This window comes from Mastigoproctus giganteus, chromosome 1 (assembly GCF_048544385.1).
Source record: "Mastigoproctus giganteus isolate SK-2022 chromosome 1, ASM4854438v1, whole genome shotgun sequence".
Taxonomy (NCBI): domain Eukaryota; kingdom Metazoa; phylum Arthropoda; class Arachnida; order Uropygi; family Thelyphonidae; genus Mastigoproctus; species Mastigoproctus giganteus.
This window is the reverse complement of record NC_143575.1, coordinates 92,361,300-92,388,557: the sequence shown is the minus strand read 5'-3', so window position 1 is coordinate 92,388,557 and position 27,258 is coordinate 92,361,300. Positions and strand designations below refer to the sequence as shown.

The 27,258-nt window shown below is 39.1% G+C and overlaps 1 protein-coding gene across 10 annotated transcripts in view; it reads left to right on the top strand.

The window, feature by feature from the left end:
• LOC150090991 (disintegrin and metalloproteinase domain-containing protein 11-like) overlaps window positions 1-27,258 on the top strand; it is a 1,161,948-nt gene that overhangs the window by 178,602 nt on the left and 956,088 nt on the right. For 8 of the 10 annotated variants that reach the window (XR_016546962.1, XR_016546963.1, XM_090373745.1 and 5 more), the window contains exon 2: window positions 19,111-19,159. Coding sequence is in view for 8 of the 10 variants with exons in the window: in XM_090373745.1 (XP_090229871.1) it covers window positions 19,111-19,159 (49 nt within the window). In the remaining 2 variants the exon portion in view is untranslated. The remainder of the gene's footprint in view (window positions 1-19,110; window positions 19,160-27,258) is intronic. The other 2 variants (XM_090373761.1, XM_090373753.1) reach the window with 1 other exon arrangement.

Here is a 27,258-nt window from a genome sequence, read left to right as displayed (position 1 = left end):
AAAATAACTTCCTAAAATATATTAATAAAATAAAGGTGCCGAATTTTATTTTAATGCAGAGAGAAAAATTGCAATGAGGTTAAACGCATTACAGTAAAGTAAAATTCATTCAAATTTTATGATTTATATCAGCTTTATATGTACGTCATTTTATGCATATAGATGAATAATAAATGTTTATTTCCCATACATGAAAATAATTTTTACATTTACAATATGCAGGATGAAATTATCTTAATTTTATATGTTCATAAATCTATCAAGTGCTTTTATATATTATCTTCTAACTGCGTATTATTATAAGCAGTTTACTGCTTTGTGGGATGAAAAACTGAAGTTTCGCGGAATTCCATCATGCTTTTTCAGTCCAAGGCATCGAGTGATTTCGATGAAAACCCTAATATTCTTTCAACATTGATGGGATCTTTATCTCAATTGGAAAGCATCGTCACCAAATGCGACAAAGCTGTTCCCATTATGACCCCAAAAATGATGGAAATCACTGAGAGATGTAATATTTGTTTCTTTTTTGTCTGAATTCATTTCATTATGCCTGCAAAATGTATGGATCTAAAGGTCGGTTAATCAGTTTCATGAAGTAATAAATGGAAACGTTTTGCTGAAAGATCCTGTTACTATTTCAGTGTTATCCGGTTTCCGTTTGAAACCGGTTATCGGGTAAATATGCTTAAGGAATTAATGCCTCTCTAGGATGCATTTAAAAAGGTCCACGAACTTTTTGGTACATTGAGTAAGTATCCGCAATGAAATTCATGAGTGAGATGCCCACGTCTGTTGGTACTAATCAGGATATACACTGGCGGAAAAAAAATCTGGAAAAATTCTTAACGAAATTTTTAAAAGTCATTGCAATAGCAATGATACGAATATTTATCAGATGGCGAAAAACGTTCGTGGTTAATATTTGACAGAAATAATATGGAAGCTTATGTAGATGATAATTATCAGTCGATGCACTTCAAATGTGACATCGAGTCAGCTGATGTGACATCGAGTCAGCGTGAAGTTCGGTTCGGTAAAATGGTGAAAGGTTGTGAAAAATGGTGTTTCCAATTAGAATTATTCCACATGTTTACTTTCATGAGTATAAATTAACACTACACAACAGCCGTACGATATGCAGGGCAGTCGAATAAGATGCAGTAAATAAACGACGTTCAAAAAATTTAAATCAGGTGATGAATCACCTGATGATGTTCCTCGTGTGGGACGACCAATTGCCATTGAAGACGACGAACTGGAAGCTGCCATTGAGATGAATGCAAACCAAGGTTAAGCTATTCGTTTGCATTTGCAAACGAATAAGATAAGATGAAGTCATAATAGCTACATTTTTCAGAAAAATTTATTGAATGATGCGAGGAGGATTTATACTTTTTATTATTATTTTTTTGTAGTTGTTGTTTAGCAAAGATTAATACTATACTGAAGTTAAACATTGTTAATTCTGTACGGAAGTTAAATATCGTTAATATATATTCCCACATAACATTATTGCATATTTACTTTTCTTTCATTTCTGGTCAAACTGTTGGTGCTGTGCAATTAAGGTCGCATTCGGAATCGGCATATACAAAAATCGTGAAGAAATGGAAGTAAACAGAATCTTTCTGAAAGTTTTTTACATGGTATAATGAGCCATTTTTGGACCGATTATTGACCCGCGACGAAAAATGTCTTATGCCATCAACACCAAACGATTGCATCAGTCATTTCACCTGGTGAGCCTGTGCCACACACACAAATAAGTTCCAGCTTCAACAACAGAAGATATTACTGTGTCTGATGGAAAATATTATTCATTACGAGGGAGCTTCTACTCTCAGGCCAAACGATCACTGGGGGGACCAGGTGGTTTTTATTCTTCTATTTTTTAGTATGTTTTAACTTTATACTTAAAATCCGAACGAACGTTTTTGGTCACCTTATATTAATATCTGATAGTAACATTTGGATTTGGATTAATGCCAAAATAACATTTAATACAAGACAAAATCGTCTTTATCTTTTAATTTATTTCTGATTTTAATTGATAACATTTTTAGACTTTAATTAATAAGCCTTAACATCTTCACCTATTTACCTTAACACTTCCTCTCAATTAGGGTGAAAAACAATACATTAACTTAGAAAAATTTTTCTTTTAGTGCAAAAAAATGGCAAACTGTTTGCCGTTTTTCCATTTTTTATATCGTGTCCTAGCTTTTTTCGATATGAGATGCGATAGACGAGAGTTAGTCAGTTGAAGAATAATTTTCTTAGAGCACACGCCGTTCACAGGGTGGAGATTTCTTATTTATGAAGTGTGATACTGAGCCTCTTTTGTGGGCTTATTGGACACTACCATCTTGTAAAGAGGCTAGCATAAGTGAGTTCTGAACATTCTTTGTGCCGCAGATGTGCATACATAAAAAAATTATGAAAAGAGAGCAATTTTTCAAGGTAATCTCACTATTTATTTAATCCTGAAGCAGTTCTATAGAGCAGTTCCTCTTGGTTGAGGGGGGGTGAAGGTGCATATCAGCAAGAATCGATATTCTTCGGCAAACTTTGAGTAAATTCTCGTTATTTATGTAGGCTATTTATCAACTAATAAGAATTGTTCGAGCAAGTATAGTTCTGACCTTTGTCAGGGGTAATCAAATTCTCTTTGATTAGATATCTAGATCCTTCATGCATGCCTGGTTACAATCAGAATGAGGTGGACGTGCGCTGTGATCAAGACTGCATTAAGACTACATCGGTAATGCAGTGGGCTATTTCTATAGTGTCACTTTGAATGCCTTATAATAATTAATCAGTCATCTGTGAGCAACAGTGGATGCTTGTTAGCGACTAATGTGTTTGAAATTAGGATTGAGCCCGATTAACGATCCAGTCAAAAAAAAATACTGTGTGTAGCACCTTCTATTTCAGACTTACAGCCAATTTCAGTCTGCGCTATAGTACATGAAAGTATGTAATCCCAAAGGTACACACAAATTTGATGATGTAATCAGTGATTCTAGATTTAATCGTTGTTTATTCTAGACCTGCCGGACAGACGAGCTTTATGAATTGCCAAGGAGAGAAGGCAATTGATGTAATTAGGATTACATTGCTTGCCTTCTCCTTGGCAATTTAATTGTTTTAATAATAGACACATTTCTGTAGTTCTTCTTCTTCTTCTTTGGTCCTTAGCTGGCAGCTGGGGGAGGCGGTTGGCCACTCAACCAGTATGCTGCTGTAGGTGCCGCAGGGTTTCGGACTTGCTCCGTGATGTTCTTCCATACCTTACGATACATGGCTTCAGTCCTGGCCTGGTTAAGGTCGAGACGTCGGCTCTTCAAGTCATCTTCCACTTGCTTGGCCCACGTTTTCCTAGGCGCGGTCCGCTGGATGCTCCATTGGGTGGGTCGTTGTCTCCAAAGGAGTGTGGATGGTATTCTGTTCGTGCCCATTCTACATACGTGGCCAAACCATCTGAGCCTTCGCTTCTGGATTTGGTCGGCAATGGTTGGTTGCTGTTGGCATCTGGCGCGGATGGTATCATTAGTGATGCGGTCGCGAAGAGAGATGCCCAAGATCTGCCGCAGGCATCGCATTTGGAATACCTCAAGTTTGTTCAAATCTAACTTGAGACAAATCCATGTTTCCGATCCGTAAAGAAGAATGGGCAGGATCAAAGTCCGGAAGAGTCGGATTTTAGTCTTTGTGGAAATGTTGGTCCTCTTCCACAGACACCATTTGAGCGAGGCGAACGCAGTGGCCGCCTGTCCAATTCTGCTGTGAATTTCCATGGTGGATGCAACTTTCTTCTCCTGGACCAGCGACCCAAGGTATTTAAAGTCCTGCACTTGCTCGATCTGGACGCCTTCGAGATAGATGGTGGCTTGCGACCCATCTGTTGTCAGGGCCTTTGTCTTACCAGCATTGATCTTCAAACCGTATGGCCGGGCAATGCGGGCAATGTCGTAGAGGATTTCCGTGGCTTCAGCGTCATTACCGGCAAGGATAGCACTATCATCAGCAAACATCAGGTCAGTCACATAGTGATCCTTGTCATATTGTATGCCCTGTCTGTTTCTGAATGCTTGCCTCATAATGGCATCGACCACGATGTTGAAAAGCAACGGGGAGGCTACATCCCCTTGGCGGACTCCAGTTTGGATGGTAAATTCCTCAGATAAATCGTTCTGGATGCGCACCTGGCTGGTTAAACCGTTGTATGCAGTTTGGAGGAGTGTGATGACTTTTCGAGGTACATGTTCAACCTCTAGTAGTTTCCATAAGGCAGGCCGGTGGACACAGTCGAAAGCAGACTTAAAGTCAATGAAAACAATGACGGTTCGCTGTCCACACCGGGATCCTCTCCTCCATCAGCTGACGAATGGCAAAGATTTGATCACAGCATCCTCGCCCGGGTCTAAATCCTGCCTGTTCTTCTCGACTGGTTTGCTCGCGATGTTTTTGCAGTCTTGACTGGATAATCTTCATAAAGACCTTTCCAATGATGGAAAGGAGGCTGATGCCACGGTAGTTCTTGCAGTCCCGGTTATCACCTTTCTTGTGGATCGGTATGATAACGGCTTTCCTCCATGTTAACGGAATTTGTTCAGTGCACCAGATGGTTTTGAGGAGTGAGTGTAGTCGGCGAAGCAGTACATCTCCCCCGGCTTTGATCGCTTCTGTGGTGACTTGGTCCACTCCTGGTGCCTTGCCATTCTTCAGGGATTGTATGGCTGCTTTCACTTCTTCTACTGTAGGCTCAGCATCGACCATGGAGACCTCAGGGGGGTCGATCGAGAGTGCTGTTGCTGGCGGTCCCTGAGGTGGGTCGTGATTATACAGAGCTTTGAAGAATTCACTCCACCGTTGCAGGCGTTCGGATGGTGATCGCACGAAGGTCCCATCAGCATTCTTGATGTTGTCACTAGTCAATTTAGTCTTTCCACTCAGACATCTGAGGGTGCGGTAGAGAGTGCGGTACTCGTTTTTGGATGCCGCCACTTCAAGATCGTCTGCCACTTGGTTCCAGTATGCTTCTCTTTCTGCTGTCATTCTTTGTCGGACTTCTCGGTTTAGCTGCCGGTACCGTTCAAAGTCGACCAACTTTGCCTGTTTCCGTTTGTCCACGAGGTCGAGGCACTCATCTGATATCCATGGTTGCGTTCGACGTCGGGCAGGTGGACATAGGGGCTTGGCACATTCCAGGATGGCATCAGAGATCTGCTTTTCTTCTTCATTTATATCCTCGGGCACGGCCAGCATCTCGAAGCGGTTGGATAGGGCGATCTGATATGCCTGTTTGTTGGCAGCATTCATTAGCTGCCTCCAGTCCAGCTTGGCTGACCGAGATGATCTTTTTGCATGCCGTAATTTGAGCTGCACCTTAGCCCGGATGAGGTAATGATCAGATCCGCAATCAGGTCCCCTCATGGCACGAACATCCATGAGTGATGAGCGAAATCTAGCATTGATCAAAATGTAGTCCAGGATTGCTGAGTCCTTGCCAGATGGATTTCGCCATGTAAGTTGATGTTTTTGAGGGTGCTGGAAATGGCTGTTTCCAATGATCAGGTTGTTAGATGCGGCAAAGGACAACAAACGTAGTCCGTTGTCATTGATCTTCCCATGGCCAAACTTGCCCATTGTTGTTTCCCAACCAGATCTGTCCACGCCAATATGGGCATTAAAGTCCCCTGCGAGGATGATCACTTCTGTCTGCGGAATTGAATCCAGCGTATGTTGGAGCTGGTTGTAGAAGTCATTCTTGGTCGGGTCCAGGCTAGTCTCAGTTGGCGCATAGGCGGATATAATATGGGTATTGATGGTGCCCTTGACAGTAAGGACTGCCAGGCGGTCCGATATTGGTTGGAAAGCGATCACACTACTGGTGGCCTGAGCATCGACCATAAAGCCCACTCCTGCTTCTCGTTTCTCGCCACCAGAGTAGAATAGCATAACCGCTTCGTTAGGTGCTGGTGGTTGGATGATCATCGTTCCAGACCCGGTGAGCCTTAATTCAGATAATACTGCGATTGATATCTTGCACCTAAGTAGTTCTTGGGCAATGATTTCCTTTTGTCCAACGTGGTGCCCCGTTCGAACATTCCATTCGCCAATGTTAATTGTCCTTTTCGGCGTAGTAAGCTTATTGCTGTGGCCAGTGATCCACTTCACACCAGCACCCTGGGTCCCCAGTGCTGGCGCATCGGCTACCCCGGATGCGGTAACATTGTTATAACAGCTTGTTCTGTGGCCAGTGGTCCACTTCACACCAGTACCTTGGGTCCCCAGTGCTGGCGCATCGGCTACCCCGGATGCGGTAACATTGTTGTAAGAGCTTGTTCCGAATTTCATGCGGTTTCTTGCCTAGTTTCCCCGGTTTCCCGGTTCTGGTCATTTCGGCAGGATGACCACCCTCCTCCTTTCGCAGCCGGTCTTGGGACCGTCCATGGCGGAGTTAATACTCCGCCATGGACGCCAATAATAGAGTATTAACTACATTTCTGTAGTTAATACTCTATTATTCATATTGAGAAAATGTTTTGTTGTTCTTTCCTTTTTTTTTATCCCCACTCGCGATATTGCAATCACGAGTGAATAACTCGTGATATACAACATCACGAGTGGGGATATAAAAGAATTTCGTGTTGCAATATAACTAAGCAAGAATGTTAAGCTCGTTCTAACAGGGAAAATTCATTTGTGAAGGGGTCTAATTTGGAAGTAATTATTACGTGCCTTTTTAAGAAAAAATATTAACCTGGTGGTAACCTTGCAGGTGCAGAAAACAATCCACTGACTGGTTCAGCCAACCGACCAACCAGGAAATCAGTTATCGATGTTAAAAACTCTTTTCGCCACAGCTTTCGACATTTCAGTAATAATGTCTGGAAGTGTTTGAAAAATGAAAGTTCTGCGGGAACAACAGCAGCTGTTAAAAATTTTAACCTTTATGGGAAGATGACAAACCAGGGGAGGGGAAGAAACAATTTCTAGCTGAATGAAGTACATAAAAAATTTCAGGATTAAGTTTTTTCTTAAGGTAAAGATATTATAAATCTTTAGTAGGAGCAGATTAATGCATCCTTTTGGGGTAAAACGATTGCTGAAATTGAGATTGAACGTGGCAGCACTCCATTTGCTTTTGTAACTTTGTTCCATCGCTGCGATATCTTGATGGAAGCATTCACCATGTTCGTTGCTGACAGACCACAGTTTGGCAGGAAGAAATTCAGTTGTGACTGCAAGAAATGCATCTTCAATAACATATTGCAGTTGCCGGCTTTATGATTTTCCTAGAAAACCAGTCGAAACATTTCGAAATTCTTTCCACACTGATTTCTCGCTATCACTAAGGGCACATTCGAACTGTTCGTCTTTGAAAAGTTGTCTTATTTGGGGACCAATGAAAACGCCTGCCTTAATCTTCTCTATAATAAATCCAAATTCAACAAGGCATAATATTATAAGAGCTTAAAATTATCTATTAAATATTAGTGTAGATACACCATAGATAGCTCTTAAATGAAAACTACGATAATAGTGTAAAGGCATCATTTCAATTGTATCTCATATTGTGATCATCCTTCACAGCGAGTTACCATGTGTTGCACTACCTCGAATAAGTAACGCTTCACTAATAAAGAAGACTATTGTTTCTTATTCTTGGTGGGTACTGCCACCCAGACGGCACCGTTTCAAGGCTTGTTGGCCTTCCATCTGTGGGTGGTACCTGCCCACAGTGGGATAACATAATAAGTGAAGTACAAATGCATACAAATTGTCAGCAAAAAATCTAGTGCTGAAATCTAACCACAAGAAAACTAATTGCGTTGCAAAAACCTCGAATAAGTAACGCTTCACTAATAAAGAAGACTATTGTTTCTTATTCTTGGTGGGTACTGCCACCCAGACGGCACCGTTTCAAGGCTTGTTGGCCTTCCATCTGTGGGTGGTACCTGCCCACAGTGGGATAACATAATAAGTGAAGTACAAATGCATACAAATTGTCAGCAAAAAATCTAGTGCTGAAATCTAACCACAAGAAAACTAATTGCGTTGCAAAATCCGAGAAATATGCATTTTGTTTTTTATTAAACAATCACTACAGAATAAATAAATGTTATATACGGCCATTAAATATACATTATTCTACTAAACTATTAGAAAATCGAATATCCCAGTATGTGAGCATCTTTTGAATCTCTTTCTAAATACTTCCTATGGGAAAAATTTCGTTGATCTTGGGAAAGAATTAGAGATATTTCTTCTGGAAACCTGGTTTTTCATTTAAAATAAGCAATTGAATTTCGTATGTATTTTAAAAACTGTTATATTGGGTCCACCAACCCATCTGCCTATTTGTAGTGTGTCTATAAAATGCATGTTCTCTGGTTGATTTGTCTGTTTTGCTGAACGATAAACCCTAGTTTCCAGGGAGAGGACCTCACACTCCTGCGTATAGTGAGGTTCCCTCCCTGGAATATTTTGAGCTTCTTAGTATGGGGTTCGGGAAGGGCGTTATAAAATAGTTTAAAATAAATATAAATATAAAACAGGGTAAAATAGATTAAATGTAACTGTAAAATATGACTTAAATATTAATACTGTTTATAATTATTTTAAATGCTGCTAATATTATTGCTTTGAAATAATATTGTTTATTCACTGACTGAAAGCCTTGCTTGAACATTACAGAAACCTTGTTTAAAAAAAAAAAAAAAAGTCCTCAAGGTTCTGGAAAGCATTTTTAATGCGACAGTAAGACCACACCTCCTAAATTCCGAATTATGAACTCAGTAATCATATCGTAAACTAATTGGAAGCTCAAACAAATAAAAATATACCTCATACAATAATTATGGATAATAAAAATTGAAAAATACTGTTCTGCACAATGTTCTTGTTATATACTATTTGATAAAAAAGAAAAATATTTCATAAGTCATACTTTGTTATATAAGTCATACCCCCGGAAATAAAACTGCCACTCCTGTGGACGTCATACACTTGTGCAAAATGGCCTAAGATGCTCATGCAACATGATATCAAGAACCGGGGAAGTATTCCCCATATTTTTGATGTATTGTTTTAGGATTTGTGCTATTTTTACGTCACTGGGGAAGTGTTTCCCAAACTTTTGTCACTTAAGTTATACTTGTAGTTAAAAGACGCTATATTCAACGCACATTCGTAACCGCTGCACTGGCGATTAATATGGAGGAATGGTACTTTTGTGCGATATCCTCAATTCCAGGGTATTTGTTGACCAGGCAGGTTCTGTAAGAAATTTTTCATGTTTAGGAAATAATTATTTCAGAAAGTCGTAACAGATTTTATGAGATTTTCTACGTGTTTTTCTGAAAGTTTATCCCAATTAACAGAAACCATAAGAATGAAAATGTTGAATTCATACTGAATTCATCTGCAGTTATTTTGTACTTTTTGGTGAAATTGTTTAAAGAAACTCTTCCTATCTTAATTCATTTATTTATAAAGATGCTACTTATACGGGGTGTTTGAAAAGTGATGGTCAATAATTTAAAGATGAACTGTACAGACTACAATATGCAAATAAAGCCTAGTAAACCTTAAGGGAATCGTTTTCGTGGTATTGCACATTTCTAGCTGGGCTCCACCACTGACAAGATGAACTGTACAGAGTTGGGATCCACCACTGACTTGTTTGTTTAGGTTAGGTTAGATTATGCTCATTCTCTTCCTTTCCCCTCTCTCAACGCTCTGAGATGTCAAAGGATAATCAACATGGAAAGAGGTTACAGCAACGAAGAGTATGCGGACATGCACTTCATGTATGGTAAACTCGAGTCCACTGCCATTGGCAGTGCACTCGAGGCTGCATGTCTGTACCAAGAAGCATTTTCCCGGCGAAGGCTGCCTAACGGGCGCACATTCATCAGGGTACATCAACGCCTTAGAGAACATGGGCGCTTCGCACATGGAATACGAGCAGGTAGGCCCAGAAGCATAACACCTGATGTTGAGGAAAGGATGTTAGAAAGAACAGAACAAAATCCAGGAATTTCGACAAGGGAGTTTGCTGTACAAAAGCGTGTACTGAGTCGTAGCAGTATGTGGCGAATTTTGCATAGCCAATTGCTGTACCCCAACCATATCCAGGGTGTACAAGGTCTCAGCAATACGGACTACCCTCCCAGAGTGAACTTCTGCCAGAGGATGCAACAACGGTGTGTCCTGTTGTTGCATCCACTGGCAAACCCCCAATTTTTAAACAACGTTTTGTTCACTGACGAAGTTGGGTTTACTCATTTTCCTGGCTGTCACGTTTGATCCGACGAAAATCCTAATGCAATTCAAGAGTCACGACATCAGCAACGTTTCTCGTTGAATGTCTGGGCAGGACTACTAGGAGACCGTCTAATTGGACCACACTTTCTGCCAAACTGGCTAACAAGAGAGCTGTACCTTCAGTTCCTGCAGAATGTTCTTCCAGACCTCCTTGATGATGATAATGTTCCACTTCAGCAACGCCAGAACATGTGCTTTATGCATAATGGTGCACCGGCACATTTTGCTCGAGTTGTGACTCGGTATCTAACTAGAAGGTGTGGTCAACGGTGGATAGGTAGAGGTGGGCCTGTAATGTGGCCTCCCCGATCACCAGACTTAAATCCTATGGATTTTTGTATCTCGGGTCGTGTAAAAAGCTTAGTGTACACTTCTGACATCAACACAGTTGAGGAATTGCAGCGTCGGGTTGAAGGAGCCTTTCAGCAAATTAGAAATGACCCAGGAATGCCTGAGAGGATTCGCAACTCAATGCAGAGAAGATTACAAAGCTGCGTACGGATGTAAGGACAGCATTTTGAACACCTTTTGTAACATGTAACATCTGTAAAATCCTGTGGTGTTGAAACCAAAAATTAAAAATGTATTATCTTATGTTCAATAAAACCACCCTTAGCAAATGATTCACAGCTTTTTTCTAAACTAGTGCTCCCATAGTCAGTGGCGGATCTTAACGGAAAATGTGCATTATCTCGAAAACAGTTCATTTGCGGCCCGATGTTTACTGGGACTTTTTTTCATATTTTAGTTTGTACTTTTCACCTTTAAATTATTGACCATCATTTTTGAAACATCCTGTATTACAACTCATTCTAAACTTCTTTTCTAAACAATATTTTCATTTATTGAGACATTCTTTTATTTTTTCTTGTCCATATAAAGAAACAAGAGAATTAGTAATAACATGTTACGTGATACACATTTTTTCATTGCTTATGTCAGTTCACAGCCTGGCATACCAACAAAAATTTATGTTAGAAAACATGGTGTAGCATTTACAAATGAGCCAGTGATATTAAATCACAGTAATCTAAGTCGTAAGCTTAAAAAAATAATAATAACTTACATCCACGTACGTGTTCCTTAACCTTGCTTTTTTTTTTTAATTTTGCAAGCGAATTAAGCCATTAGTTCCACGAGTTACTACAGGGAGTAACACATCATTATCGTACTGAATGAAAATTTGAAAACTGTTCAGAAAGAGTGATGTGAATCAGTGTAAGGTTATGTTTACATCGTGAAACGGTAGTTGTGATTGAGAAAATTACGTTTACATAATTTCTTTCTGTAATTATTTTCCAGAGGCAATTTTAAAACTTTTAAAAGTTTAGTAAATCAAGTTACATCGCATATAATTTACTACTAAAAGAACTTGAGTAACTTTGAGGTTGGTAATATTCATATTATTTCAGTTGTAGTTTTACTAATTTATGCATCTATGCACAGAAAGTATTAAAATTATTATTAGCCATATGGTGCAAGGAAGCCTGAGGCTTATGCTGCACTAGCCAAAAAAAATTCCCAAGTTACCCTGAGACAGAGAGAGAGAGAGAAGTAGGAAGGAATCACCAAGAAAGAGAAGAATGATGATATCCAGCTCAGGACCCTGGGTGTGCCAAGCCCATACTCACCAGATATGAGTCCCTATCGTCCAAGAAAAAGTTTAACACAAGTATTTGTATAATGCAGTCTTAAGAGTTTTTCTTCAACATCCTTAGAAAAGAGCATTAATACGAAAAAAATTGAAAAAATTGCCAGTTAACTGTTTAAAAATCAGTGGTGGAAGTATAAATTCTGGTTCCCCACCTGATTGCCGAGGAGTCCTCCCACATGATCTTTAAAAACCATACCAAACCAGCCGTTCTCCACGCACGGTCGCACCTGGTGCTGTGGTAGTGTCTCCAATGTTTAAAATGCAATGGTTTGATATGAAAAAAGAATCCTCCTTTTGAAATTCTATACAAGGAGACCCATTAAGATATTATAGATTTTCCAATTTTGAGTGCAAAAGCAAAAAGCTAACTACTGTTGTTGTGAATTATCGCAAACGCGAGATTACAACCAGTCACGAAATTTAAGAAAAAATATATGGTGGAACTCTTGTCATTTATTCCTCCTGTGTACCATACCAACTGAGGAAACAGAAGATGGGACGAGATCTTTAGGCTTATACGAAGATGAATAGGTTTAAATGTAATCAGACAGAACTTAGTTGTATTTTCTTTACGTCTCCATTTTAAAAAAATATTTTTCACTGTTAAAAGTTTCAGTATTTTCTAATTTGTTTATCTTTTTATTTCATGTTAAAATTAAGATAGCGTTAATTTTCTTCTTTCATTTTTTATTATTCTTAAATATGATACTGACTTGAGTCATTTTTGACATTAAGAAAACACATTTTTTCCCCAATGTTTTAATTTTAATCTTCTATGATATTTTAACTTTTTACTATAACAGTGAACTATAAAAATTTCTGCTGCCCGTGGATTTGATTTTGAGTTCTTTCCCTTTCTTCAATGTTTCTTCAGTAAAACTAGTAACGGGGATAGTCTGAGATCTGTTACTCACGATATATTATTCTTATTACATTAAACGAGATTTTTTAAAGGTTGAATAGTACTAGATGTGCTTATTAGATTATTAAATCATGCGTATATATCGGAAGGTTCTGATAGAAGAGAGAATTCATTTATTAATTTCTCTGTTAGGAGAAGTAATTATGCATTTACCATAGAATCGTGCAGATGAACGGAAAATGAATCTCTTTTGGGTAGGGGGTGACATTTTGTTTACTGACTTATTAAGTGAAACTCCAGTCCAAGTGAAAGACCAGTCACCCTCCTTACAAAAATAAGAAACAACATATATTCCAGACTCCTAATTGAATTAGAAGGTGAATTTGAACAATTCTATTCACTGTCAAACGTAGTGCAGTGCAGTAACGCACTACAGGCAAACATGGTTGAGAGGGACGTTTGAAGTATTGTCTCAAGGTCAGACAGGTTAGGAAGAAAGAGGGGTTATGCTGTTAGGCAGATTACGAGAAACCATTGGCAAAGGACGTAAAGAAAAACAGAAAAGACTTCTTTACTTATGTAAATTCTAGAAGAAAGTGGATGAATCAGATCATCAAACCATCGATATCTACTTGATATCGATGGTTTTACTGTTGATGATCCTGTTCAGGTAGCTGACAAACTGAATGAGTAATTTGCATCCACATTCACACAGGAGGAACTCTGTAGGGAAGTGGAAGCCAGGAGTTTATCAAAATCTAACAGGGAGCTAAATGATTTTGAAATAACTGAGAGGAAGTTAAGGAGAAATTGTTGAAGTTAAACATAAGAAACATACCTCGGGTGGATAGGATAAGTTAGATTAAGGGAGCCAGCAGAGGAAGTAAGCAAACCCTAGCCATAATTCGAGGGTTTAGTGTCAAACAACGCTAACTACAAAATTTCATTTTTGTTTTGAGACAACTTTAGTTTTACATTATACAAATAACAGAACATATCATGGCATAGAACTGTATCTATTTACTACTTAAAAAGTTCACTTGACACATTTTCGGTAAACCAAGAAAATATCAAACGACTTCTTGGTTAATTGCAAAAACGTTTACTACAAAATGATTTTGTAGTTAACGTTGTTTGACAATAAACTCTCGAATCATGAGAGTATCTCTGAATTCAGGGGAGGTCCCCATGGACTGGAGATGTGCAAATGTATCCCAGATTCACAAAGGGGGATCAAAGGGTGACACGAGTGATTACAGACCTGTTTAGTTTAACTTCTGTTCCAGGGAAAATAATGGAGTCACTGGTTAAAGAAGCAATGCAGGATCATTTAGGCAAACCTGCAGTTATAATTCAGACATAGCATGGGTTTATTAAGGAGAAATTTTGTCTGACCAGTTTGACTGGATACTATGATGTGGTAACAAAGGAACCTGATGCAAAAAATAATTTTGATATCATATACTTGGATTTCAGGAAAGCTTTTGATACTGTTGCGCATGGAAGACTACCGTACAAATTGCAGCAGTATGGCATTAAGGGAAAGTTGTTGCTATGGATAAAGGGATGGTTGAGTGGGAGAAGGCAGAGAGTGGTAATCAATGGGCAGTGCTCTTCGTGGACTACTGTTATTAGTGGATTCCCCCAGGGTTCATTGTTGGATCCATTGTTGTTTTCTATATTTACCAGTGATATTTATGAAGGTATATCAGGCTTGATATACCTTCATCAGGTTCGCAGAGCTGTTAATGACACTAATGACGGTACGCTGCTTCAACAGGATCTAGAAAAGTTGGGCAGATAGGGTGAGAAGGGGCAACTGAAGATCAACAGTGACAAATGCACGGTACTGTATATGGGTAGTAGTAATCCTAGAGTAACGTACCAACTGTGCGGTACTACACTCAGGTCAGTGGGGAATGATAAAATCTGGGTGTAATTGTGTAGACAGGCTACCAAGCTGTTCATGGGGGATTGTCAATGATATACTGGAACTTTTTTTACAGGGATAAGGAAGTGATTATCCCTTTGTATAAAGCAATGGTCGGGCCACACCTTGAGTACTGCATATAGGTCTGGAGGCCTCATTTTAGGAAGGATGTAGAGCTGTTGGAATGAGTACAGAGAAGGGCAACAAGATTGGTGAGGGGAGCAAACCGATGCTGTTGCGAAGAACGGCTTAAGTTCTGCAAATTGCAGCGTCTGGAGACTAAGCAGCTGCGAGGTTATCTGATTGAGTTGTATAAGGCTTTAAATGGTTTGAACTTGCTCGGTGCTGATTGGATTCTTGCTATTGCTCGTATTACACACATGAGGAGGCATAAATTCAGTTAAGATAGTGGCAGAATAGATGTGCGGAAATTTGCCTTTAGCCAGTGAGTGGTTGATTGCTGGTACAAACTTCCATCTCTCATTGTGGAAGATGATAGCTTAAATATATTCAAGGAAGAACTGGACAAACGTTTGGAGTGAATGGATAGATGAAATGGGAAGGGGTTTTTTTGTAATTTTTTGGCTGACTCTATATAAATAAACGACCAACAGTCAGAGAAGTTCACAAGACAGACAGAATGTGACATATGGAACAAATAATGGTTATTCCAATCACTGTGTCAACCACCGGCATGGTGCCAAATAGCCTTCATAAGAATCTAGTTAATATATGATTTTTAATCATATATTAACAATCAAATATGCTACATTCATCATTCACCTCTGTGTTCTCACCACACTGTTACAATATACTTGTTAACCAATCTTCAGTATCCTCAAGTCCCTACTTGTCACTAATCATTCAGATAAACCAACGAATCTTCATCAATTAAGACACTATATTCAGAGTTGCTCATATAACTTAATTATCTATAATTTTAAAACATTTAGAATCCTTCTTTATAAGCTTTACTACCCTTCTAACACATTATATCTATTTATATCAATTTCATCTATTACTCATTTCTTCGTTTTCCTTGCATTATATACTAACCCTTTTTAACATAATAAACTCTGTTAGTATATACACCTCAGAGATAATTTATCTTTCACTTTACTTTCTAGGGCTACCCCCTTTTCATTAATTACCCTACTATTTCACTAACAGTCCTTCTTGTTAACTTAGTGTACTTGTTATATCGTTCACCTACTTCTATCTTTTTTTTCTTCTTCTCCAGGGAGGTTTCAAGCTTCCATCTTAGGCTCTCCAGACTATCTTCTAAGGCTTTCCTTCATTTGCTTTCTCCTGAATCTGCTTCAGATAATTTTCCGGAACTCTTGGCTGCATGGGTCTAGCGTCCTTTCTCCTGCTTTGGATACACAACTCCTCCTTTACTACGGATCATTCAGATGTATCTTTCTCCAAGAGGTCGTTACCTTTCCTGGTTCACTTAGCTGTCTTTCATAACCTTTTTCTTATCATCCTTAGCCTTCCCGTTAGCTTTCTACTCTTAACTATTTACTGGCCAGGGGCCCTTTTTGCACTCCCTACATTTCTGCACTGCCTGACTTACTTCTCTCACTCTGTCTCCCCAATCACCCCTTTAGCCACACTCCCTCTTACTCTTGCCACTACTCTGTCTCTCACACTGATGACCCCAACTGTTTCTCCGTCGTTTGAACCTCCTTCCCCAAGACTCTCTACCAATCCCAGGAATTCACCTAATCGTTCCCTCTTTTCTATTCGTTAAAAAAACTTACCATTTGCCCCGTGTGCAAACCAAGCCATTTTCTTGTTTAGTTCTCAGGGTAGCACAATCCTTTCATGTCTGCCATCGTCTCCCAGGATAGCCATTTTCGTCTTTTCCCATTTGCGAAAATGTTGACAACTTACCAAAACGTCGCCACAGTGACCTGGTCTTTTTCGACCCAAACGCTAGCCCATCGGGACTTATGTCCAGCTGCTGCATAGATCAAGCGTTTCTTAATCGCCTGCATTTCACCGACCGATCGTTCTGTCTCTAGTAACCCTTTTCCGCTCGTTCACTAATGACCACTCCTTCCTTAGTATGGGGGCGGCTGTTTTTGTTTACTCACCATTCACCCCCTTTTCCCACGGATCTACATTTATATCTCTTCCATTTGACTGCTATTCAGTTTACACATCTGTAATCGCTTATTTTCTAAATCTAGTATTTCTTTCATATATGCTTCTCTTAAATGTCAAAATTCCTTTCCATATCAAGATTAAATTATTCCCAAATTACAAAATTTCCCATAACCTCTAAATATCCATATTTGCAAGATTGCATCTTACAATATAAGGTTAAATAATTTTAGTAGTGCGTTTTTAAATAAAAACACACTACTAAAATGAGTATTTAAATAAATAATTCTACATTCAAATTTTCTATGCCTGGGCCTTTACTGTTTTTTTTTTTTATTTTTGTAATATTAACTCTATTTCTTCCATTGTTATATACCGAGTAGACAGAAAGCATGGGATACCTACCTAGTAAAGGGTAAGCCCACCTTTCGCCCGGATAAGGGCAGTCACACGGCTTCACTGAGTCCACTAGTTCACGAAAGCGTTCCACAGGTATTTCCATTCATACTTGCTGCACCGCATTCCTGGGTGGAGGTTCCAAAGCTCGAACGGACCTTTGCAGAGAATCCCAAAGATGCTCCACAGGGTTCATGTCCGGTGAACGGCAAGGCCATTTCCATGGTGGTAAAATCTGAATGCTCTTCGGACTGTGTTCTAGTCACCACGACTCTGTGGGGAGGCGTATTGTCCTGCTGGGAGAGTCCATTGCCCTGTGGATGCACGATGTCTGTGAAGGGATGCAGATGGTCCGTGATAGAGTGGCCCACATCGGGCCCACTATCATCCCTCTTTCAAAGTCGGTTAGCTCACGACTTTTATCCATACTGACATCGAATTACTGTCTATGTGAATGCAGTGATGTAGTGCACCTATATACTGCCAAGCTTGGGTTCGTCCAATAGCGAGAGGGGTGACAGCGTCGCGTTGCCCAGCAACCAGGTATTCCATAAATTCTGTTCTTTCAGTGTATTTTCTTCATCTTCAGTTACCGCAAATTCATCTTCCCATTCCCTAGTGCCAAGGCTATACCATAGTTTGGAATAGTGTTGCTTCAATTCTGCTTGAGAGATGGGGTTGGTTTTTATTTGATCACGTATGTCTAGTTGTAATTTCTTAAAAATTTTGAAACCTGTTCTCTGTCGGTCCGTGATATCACGTTCTAAAGATTTAACAAAATTAACCCAGTCATCTCGTCGGATTCTTCTGGTTAATTTTTCAGACTTCTCCCTAATCTTTTTATATTTTATGTGTAGATGTAGGTCTTTAGTTTGTAGGAACAGTTTATAGGCCCTTTTTTTTATTGTTAATTGTTTGTTTCAATTCTTCATTCCAAGTTTTTAGCCAGTTTTTATTTTTTATAGGTTTATATCCAAGACTTTCTTCAGCAGCTCCCAGAATTGAATTTTTCATGTTTGACCAGATTCCCTCACCATTATCACTGTCATCTGATTTGTGTTTATCTTTCAATCGACTTTCATACAGAAATTTAGTGCTTTTATCTTCCAACAACGTATTTTTAATTTCTTAGTAGTTTTTATTGGTATTTTCTTCTTTTTATTAAAATTGTTACTTTTTATTTTGAAAGTGCTTTCTAGTAGGTAGTGATCACTGTCAGTTTGACTGCCTCTGAATACTGTAGTGTCTAATTTTGTTATTTAAATTTTCATTAATGATAATATAATATATTATAGATTCTGTGTTTCTTGTTTCCCATGTGAATTTATGGATATTCTTGTGTATGATAAAAGTATTTGTGATTTTAAGTTTATTAAAAATGCAGAAGTCTATCCAAGCATTATTGTTTATCACGGATTCGCCTTCTGATCTTAAACATTTGTCTATTGATTGAGCACCAACTCTTGCGTTAGAACTTCCTTGTTACGTGAGGTATTCATTTTTGTTAGTTTGGTCTATGGTCTCTTGTAATTCGTCATAAAATTCTACAGTTTCATCAATGTGCCTTTTAAAGTTGTTTGATAATTTATCATAAAAACCTATTTGGATTGCATGCGTTAGTCGTGTATGGGATAATTTTAACAAATTTTAATATTTGAAATTATTTTGTTGGTTATGTAACGAAGAAAACAGAAAATATTTTTCTTTCATTTCACAAAGAAGGTAATATAGTAGATATAAATAGTAAGAATAATTAAATATTTATATAAACAAAGATTTAAATGTATTTATGCTTGAGCATACATGTATGTTGCTTTTCAGAGGCTGATTCATCGTTTGATGATTTTGCAGATGACGTCCGACCAATTGGTAAGTATCTGATAATACCGTTTTTCCCCCTCTTTCCCTTTTAAATTTTTTTACCAAATCTCTCCCCCCCCAAAGTATAAAGTTAACTCTTTATTTTAATATATTCTTATTTCAAACGCGAGTTGTCCGTTAAAGTAGAGGCAACGAACTCCATATTTAATTCCAAAGTCCATACGAATCGGAAAAATGCCACTTGCACCTGTGCTTGTTGAAAATATTTCATTTTCTTCATGAGTTTTTTATAATCATCATTACTACTGCACTTTAGAAAAACTACTTCGCTTCATTTTTCTATTGAACTGAAATTTTCTCTTATTCACTTGTAATTTTTGAACTTTGAAAATAAATATCTTTATTATGCACTTTTGTTATTTTAGTTATTTGGTCTGTTTTCACCCAGCCGTTTTAGAGAACACAAACCTTATTTTTCACATTAAACTTTCCTGTAAAACATTTAAAGACCCCCATCAATTTTCTGTTGGAATTTGGGATAGAGCGTTTCAAATCCTGAACACATTTTAACTCAAAAAAAAATCGTAGTTCGAAACTATTTTACTTTTGCTTCATCTTTTTTCTTGTGTCCCTTATATGTAGATAATTTTTGTTCGTTTCTTCACTGGGAGAGAACGGTGAAGAAAATTTCATACTGCCCACTACAAGACTAAGTTTTTAATTTATCGGATTCCATGTTTGTTATAAAACGGATTGTGTCCGTGGGTTAACTTGTCTACTAAAGGAAATTAAGATACTACAGGGGTTTTTTTTTTTTTTTTGGGTTTTTTCTGAATTTCTTCTGCGACGATTACATTTGTGAGGTACCTTGAAACACTAATGCTATTAAATGAAATACTGTTAATAAGAAGACTCGGATTTACAGAGTCAAGGCCAATTCATCGTTGATAATGATTTCATTGAAGGCTGCTATGTGTGTGTATGTGTATATATATAGTAAGTATATTTAGTTGGTATTTGATAATACCGTTTTTCCCCCCCTCTTTCCCTTTTAAATTTTTTAACAAAATCTTCCCTACTGCCCTACCATTAATATCCAAACACCTGCCTTTAAACAAAAAAAGAGCTTTTATGACGGCCTTCAATCTTCGCGGCCTACTCAGCCAGCTTTTTATAAATAAATAAATAAATAAATTTTCTGTTTTCTCCGGGACGACCACACGGTCAGAGGAGTTCACAAGGTAGAGAGAATACAAGAAACAGCACCGTATTCAGCAGTCACGGGCTTGAATCTGGGGCACTCAAGGCACGTGTACTTATGCACCCACACGCCTGACCACTCGGCTACGGCGTCCTAAATGTCAGGTGATATGTTCCATTCGGCCTTTAACGCAGCTACCAGTTCTGCCTTGTTCTTTCGGTGATCTCGACGTGCACGTGCCCGACGATACAATACATCCCAAAGATGCTCGTACGGGTTCAGATCAGTACTCTGGGCTGACCAATCCAACTTTTCCATACCCATGTCCTCAAACCACTCTGTTACGACCCGAGCAGTATGGCATGACGCGTTGTCTTGCTGATACAGGTATGGGCCTTCCCCGAAGCATTGCCATAATGTAGGAAGTGTATAATTGTCCAGGTTGTGCTGGTATTGTACAGCATTCATGGTTTTGTCGATAACGACTAATGGGCCCAAGCCAAACCAAGAAAGGAGCCCCATACCATGACGCTGCCTTCACCAAACTTCATTGTTGGGAGATTACAATCAGGAAGGAACTGTTCCCCTGGCATTCGCCACAACAAGGAACGTTCATCAGACTGGTAGAGTGCGAACCTCACCTCTTCTGTCCATATGACTGTTTTCCCCTGCTCTACAGTCCAGGATTCGCGCTCCTTACACCATGTTAATCGGCATCTACCATTTGTTAAGGTGGTCAATTCTGTTGAACGTGTCATCTTGCATGCCCACTTTTGCAATTATCTGTTCGATGCAAAATGGCCAAGCCAGGTAAGAATACGAATTCAAAGAAAAACAGTACTTAATTACAACAACAGAAGTAAAAAATGGAAGGGGGAGATAAGAGTTTAATGGAATTCGTTCCTAAAGTAATTTATAAAATTACAGCCAATTGGAACAAATTTATTGGCATCTCTTTGTATATAATTTATTAAATCTGTTGTATGTCTATACCGTACTACAAAAGAGTTGAAGAGAAATTAAATGAAAGTATACATAAATACAAAGAATTGGAAAGAACACGTTGAGAGAATACAAGAAGGAATATTACCAAAGGAAACGCTGCAGTATAAATGAAAAGGAATGAGATACCACATTCAACCACTAAGGAGATGGAAAGAAATCTTAAATCACAGCAAGTATTCTGCCTAATCCTTGAAATTAATCCTTGAAAAGAAATTATTATGTATTTATGTTTTTTTTTTATTATTTATTTATTTAGTTTGTATTTTGAGACTGACTGTTTTCCTGTTGCGGCAGAAATATGGATTTTTACCAATACATCAGTAGTCGAATCAATCATATAGAGAAATAATATTATGCAAAGAACAGCATAATGTTTCTTGCTGTTTGCCCCCACACTGGATGGAAAAGACCAGAGTTTGATTCCAATCAAAAATGCGAGGAATTTTTATGAGTCATTTGCACTAGGATCGATTTCTGTCGACGACTGCAGGAATTTCTGGTCCTATTCAAACGAAGCTGTAGCCAGGGGCGAGCTGCCCAGAGGGTGCGAGAGGTGCACTGCACCCGGGCGCCAACATTCAGTGGGCGCCTGAAACACCCAAAACTTACATACATCATCTTCATACACATATGAAGAAAATTTTAAAAGGGGGCGCCACATACCCTAGGAACACCCGTGGCCGTAGCGTTCTCTTGGGATTTTCGGCATACACAAAATGCAAATTGTCCGAGAACACAGACTTCCCATCGCATTACCGTCACTAATCAGAGCAATGCCAAGGATGATGTCGAATACTCAGGGGATACTGCACCATCATGGTACAGATAACGATCTTTTTGGTTTCAACATGCTTATTTGGTAATACCCAGAACGATGTACCCCCCCCCTCCAATACGGCGGCAAGCAAAACAGTGGGAAAGTAGTGATTGACAAGTTGTGACTCCGCTCACTCACAGCGTTCTCCTCCCACTGTCCTCCTAGGTTGATATGCTTATGGTGTTTTCCCCCCACTCGGCGCTGTTTTTAGATCTAAACTACCCCCCCCCCCGACGACGCAAAACAATCAGAAAGAAAACACCTCCACAATAGTCACCAATCACAGAACTCTACTGCAAATCACAGCACTGAGTGGAAGGAGCCTTCGCCTCTCAATCACTGCCGTCTTTCCTTGCTTTCATCGGTGTACACTATACTAGAGTTCAGCCACTTATTTTACTATTAGTATTGGAGCATGATGCGAGGAAGTGTATACAACACGAAAAAAGTTACTCATTTCATCCCTCCTGGGTAGCATAGTTAATATAATCACCGCCCTCCTCATACCGGCTAGAAAAGACCTGAGTACGAATCCCGTCAATGATGCATCAGTCTCATCTCAGGCAAGGGAAGCATGGTTTTCCTCCTGGAAACTCTGTTTTTATTTTCCAGCAAACAGTAAATTGACCACAGTGCACATGCAATTTATAGACATATTATATACGGCGCAATATGGCCTAAGTTGCTAATGTGCTTCGAACCTTTCAGCACAAGCCATAAGGAACCATCAATCAATGAAAATTTTATGACTGTATGTGACAAGACTTCTCGCCTTATGTTATTTTTGCTTAAGGTATTATGCCAAAACACTTTATAAATAAATAATATTTATTATTATTTTGCTCCAATTATACCTTTCCATTCGATTATCAAATATCCATCAGAGCCATATTTGATTATGAACACTCGAATATGGCCATTATTAAATCTAATATATAATTTTCATTATTAAAAGTAAATTATCTATAGGCTAGTGCTTTGGTGACTGTCCACAAAATATGCTTAGTTATGTTAACCCCAAAAAACTTTTATTATTTTCTAAAAAAACTTTTTCTTCAGTAGTTCACTCTAAAAAGAAAACAATTTTTATAAAAACAAAGAAAAATAAAAATAAATAAATATATATGTAACAATCCAGTAGTAAAAATATTTTTAATAAAATATATGTAACTTTATAGCGAAAATATGGCGGCTGATGTTGCACAGGATCATGGGAATCAAGATCAGCCCGAACCATAATATGATAGTCATGTGATGTTATTATTGGTGATTGACTCAACTGTTGTCGTGGGGGTACTATAAACTGGACAAGTCCAGTTAGTAAATCTATCGTATCTACTTGCCTGCTCACCCGATGACAACTTTCTAGTAATCGCAGACCGCTGTTATTAGTGATACATGGTGATCCAAGCTTTGGCAGATCTCCTTGCTATATTTGTTAGTTATGACTGTTGTTACTGTTCCCCTTGATCATCCATCAGCACGGGCGTTCCTAGGGTATATCGCACCGGGTGCCAATTAAAATTGGTGTCCCCTTTAAAATTTTCTTCATACGTGTATCTAAGTTTTAGGTTTTCAGACACCCCTTGAACGTTTCCGCCCGGGTGCAGTGCACTCCTTGCACCCCCGAGACGACCCTCCCCTGTCCACCAGCACCCTGCTATACGCCATTCTGCACCTTAACACCTACATCAAAAGATTTTGTGCATTTGTTGCGTTGCTAGTGCTGAGCTGTCCAGAACGTAGTAAGCACTGTGTAATGCTTGTGCACAGGTGGTGAGTTCTGTGAGAGAAAAGACCGTTTCCATTATAAATATGAAATTTATTAGCTTTTTATTTTGCTGTCTTTTTATCATTATATATAATTCCTTCCTAAAGAAATTATTATTATTATTACTATTATCTTTATATTATTTCTCTCTGATTGGGGATTCCACCTCGTGACGGGCATTGCTACCAAGTACACAGAGTGCTTGTTGTTATGTCTGATGTGTGTTACTGTTGGTCGAGGAACTCGCTGACTATCTTACAGATGTTCAGAATTGCGACTTTCTGGAGTTCCTTGTAGGTGTTCGCTGGGAGACCTATTGCTGCTAGGCTGTCATGTAGTGTCTTTGACACGATGAACGGAATGGTTGTTACTCTTGCATATGGCACATTTCTTTGATCTCCTGTATTAGGTTCGTGTACTTCTTGATTTTTTCCCCATGGGTTTTCTGCAGGTTGCCAGTGTTGGCTACCGCTATGTCAATCAGATAGGTAGCCTTTTCCTTCTTGTTCACAAGGGTTATGTCCGGCCTGTTTTGCGGGATTGTCCTATCCGTTATTATGGCGCGGTCCAAGTACAGCTTGTGGGTTGGGGTCTCTAGTACTGCCTGGGGTTCGTACTTGTAGTACGGAACAGGTACTTCCTTCCTTCTTTGAGATTATATCCATACCTGCCGCTGTTAAGCATGGTGGATAGCGGGTTGAGTGTAAGACAGAACCACAGTGGGCTCAGAGCTTCTCCCTGAAAGATTCCTGTTCTAATGGAGATTGGCCTGGTTGTGATGTTCTCGACCTTAATGGTGGTACTCCATTTTGCCATTGTTGCTCCTAGGAAGTTTGTCATTATCAGATTGACGTTGTAGATCTTCAGGATCTCTATTAGCCAGCTATGAGGTAAGGAATCGAAGGCCTTGCGGTAATCGATGTAGGCCTTGTATAGATTGCGTCGCTTCTTGTAGGCTTGCCCCATAACAGCAGCATCTGTGGTTAATTTCGCCTTGCGTCCTTTGCTCCTCCGCTTGCATCCTTTCTGCTCTTTGGCCATTATGTTCTAACTATCTAAGTGGTCTGATATCCTCTTGGTTATGCAGAAGACCAGGATCAGGATCTGATCAGCTGAGCGGATATCATCTTTTAAGAGCACAAAAGGTGATATAGTTGTAAATGTTGGCACTAATGATATCAAGAGTAGGAGACCGGTACAATTACTTAACAAGTACAGGTAACTGTTCAAAAAAAGCCGTGAGTTAGGGTTGAATTTGAAAGTGTCTGCAATTCTGCCCAGACACGATAGGAGGGAGTATATGATGAGAGCCTTGTCGATCAATTCGGCCCTGGAAAGATTGTGCAAGGCTCAAGGCGTAGAATTTTTTTCAGTCTGGACTGTACTTGTTAACAGGAGAGACTGCTTCTACACGGATGGGATACACTTAAATAGAAAGGGTGCAAGAATATTTTCTAATGCTATCGAGGCAGTGTTAAGTGGGTCGGAAAACAGCTAGCTTGGGGGGAGACAAAGACTAATAGATTAACAATAGCCACTGGCAGAAATGAAAGTGATTCTTGCACTGCTTCTATTGGAATGAGCAGAAGCCTGAAAAACAAGATGCAGGATATTTCAAAGACTGCTGGGAGTCATTGCGGTACAAGTAAACACATGGGTTGTGTTAGGGTAGCTAAGAATAGAAACAGGTGCATGTATACTTGCGTGTACACCAATGCTGGGAGTTTAGTAAATAAATTTGATAAATTTGAGGCTCAAAACATCAAAGGCAGATATTGTTGGGATATCAGAGACGTGGTGTCACACAGATATAAGGAATGCAGAACTGGAATTTGGGGAGTACAATGTCTACAGAAAGGATAGACAGGATAGGAAGGAAGGAAGGAGGGGTTATGTTAGTTAAGAAACACATAAAATCCAAGGAAGTGAAGCCAGTCGACATCGCTGGACAGTGCAGTGTCGAGTCAGTTTGGTGTGACATAAGCATTGGGAGATCAAAATTGAGAGTAGGAGTGTGCTATAGGCCTAATGACTCTGATGAGTATAATAGGAAACTGTACAGAGAAATAGAGTGGTCTAGTAAATCAGAGAGTCTTATAATGGGGGATTTTAATTTCCCAGATATTGACTGGAATTTGGGGGCTGTTCACTCGCACACTAGCAAGGCTTTTGTGGATTTATTGGATGATTGTTTTCTACATCAGAATGTTCGGGAGGCAGCTAGAGGGAGTAATACTCCTGATTTTATAATCAATAGTGATTCTTCATGCATTAAAAATCTGCAGATAAATGAACCACTAGGTGGCAGTGATCACAGTGTGCTGAAGTGGGATTTACTCAAAGAGGTAACTACCATTAGGGGTAAACGGAAGGGTTATAGCTTTCGTAAAGGCGACTACGATGGACTGAGATAGTATTTAAATTCTATACAGCGAGACCAACTGATGATGTTACCAACAGCAAATTCAAAATGGGAAGCATTCAAAGAACTTATCTTGGAAACTACTAGGCTTTACATACCAACTAAGAAATATTTTTCAAGGTTTAGGCATAAATGGATGTCAGATGAACTAATGAGACATATGGCAGAGAAGAAAAATGCATGGGATACATACAAATTAACACGTGACAGAGCAGCCTATGATAGATACAAGTTGATCTGTAACCAATTTACAAAGGAGGTTAGGCAGGCGAAGGCAGATTACGAGAAATCTTTGGAAAGGGATACAAAGAAAAACAGCAAAGAGTTCTTTACTTGTGTAAACGCTAGAAGGAAGGGGATGAATCAGATTGGTCCACTTGATATCGATGGGTCAACTGTTGATGATCCTGCTCAGGTAGATAACAAACTAAATGAATATTTTGTATCGACATTCACACATGAGGAGTTATTCAGCGAGGAAATGCCAGAGGTGTATTCAACTCTGGCAGTAAGCTAGAGAATCTTGTAATAACTGAGAGTAAAATGGAGGAGAAATTGTTGAAGTTAAACACAAGAAAGGCACTTAGGTTGGATGGGATCTATCCAGTTATATTAAAGAAGCACTGCAGGATCATCTAGACAAGACTTCAGTTATAGCTCGGACACAGCATGGTTTCGTTAAGGGGAAGTCTTGCCTGACCAATTTCATTTGATACTATGATGCAGTCACAAAAGAACTGGATGCAGGGAATAACTTTGATATTATATGCTTGGATCTTAGAAAGGCTTTTGATACTGTTGCACATGGAAGACTGCTGCATAAATTGGAGCAGTATGGCATTGGAGGCAAATTGCTGCAATAGATAAAGGGGTGGTTGAGGTGGAGAAGACAGAGTGATAATCAATGGACACTGCTCATCATGGACTAATGT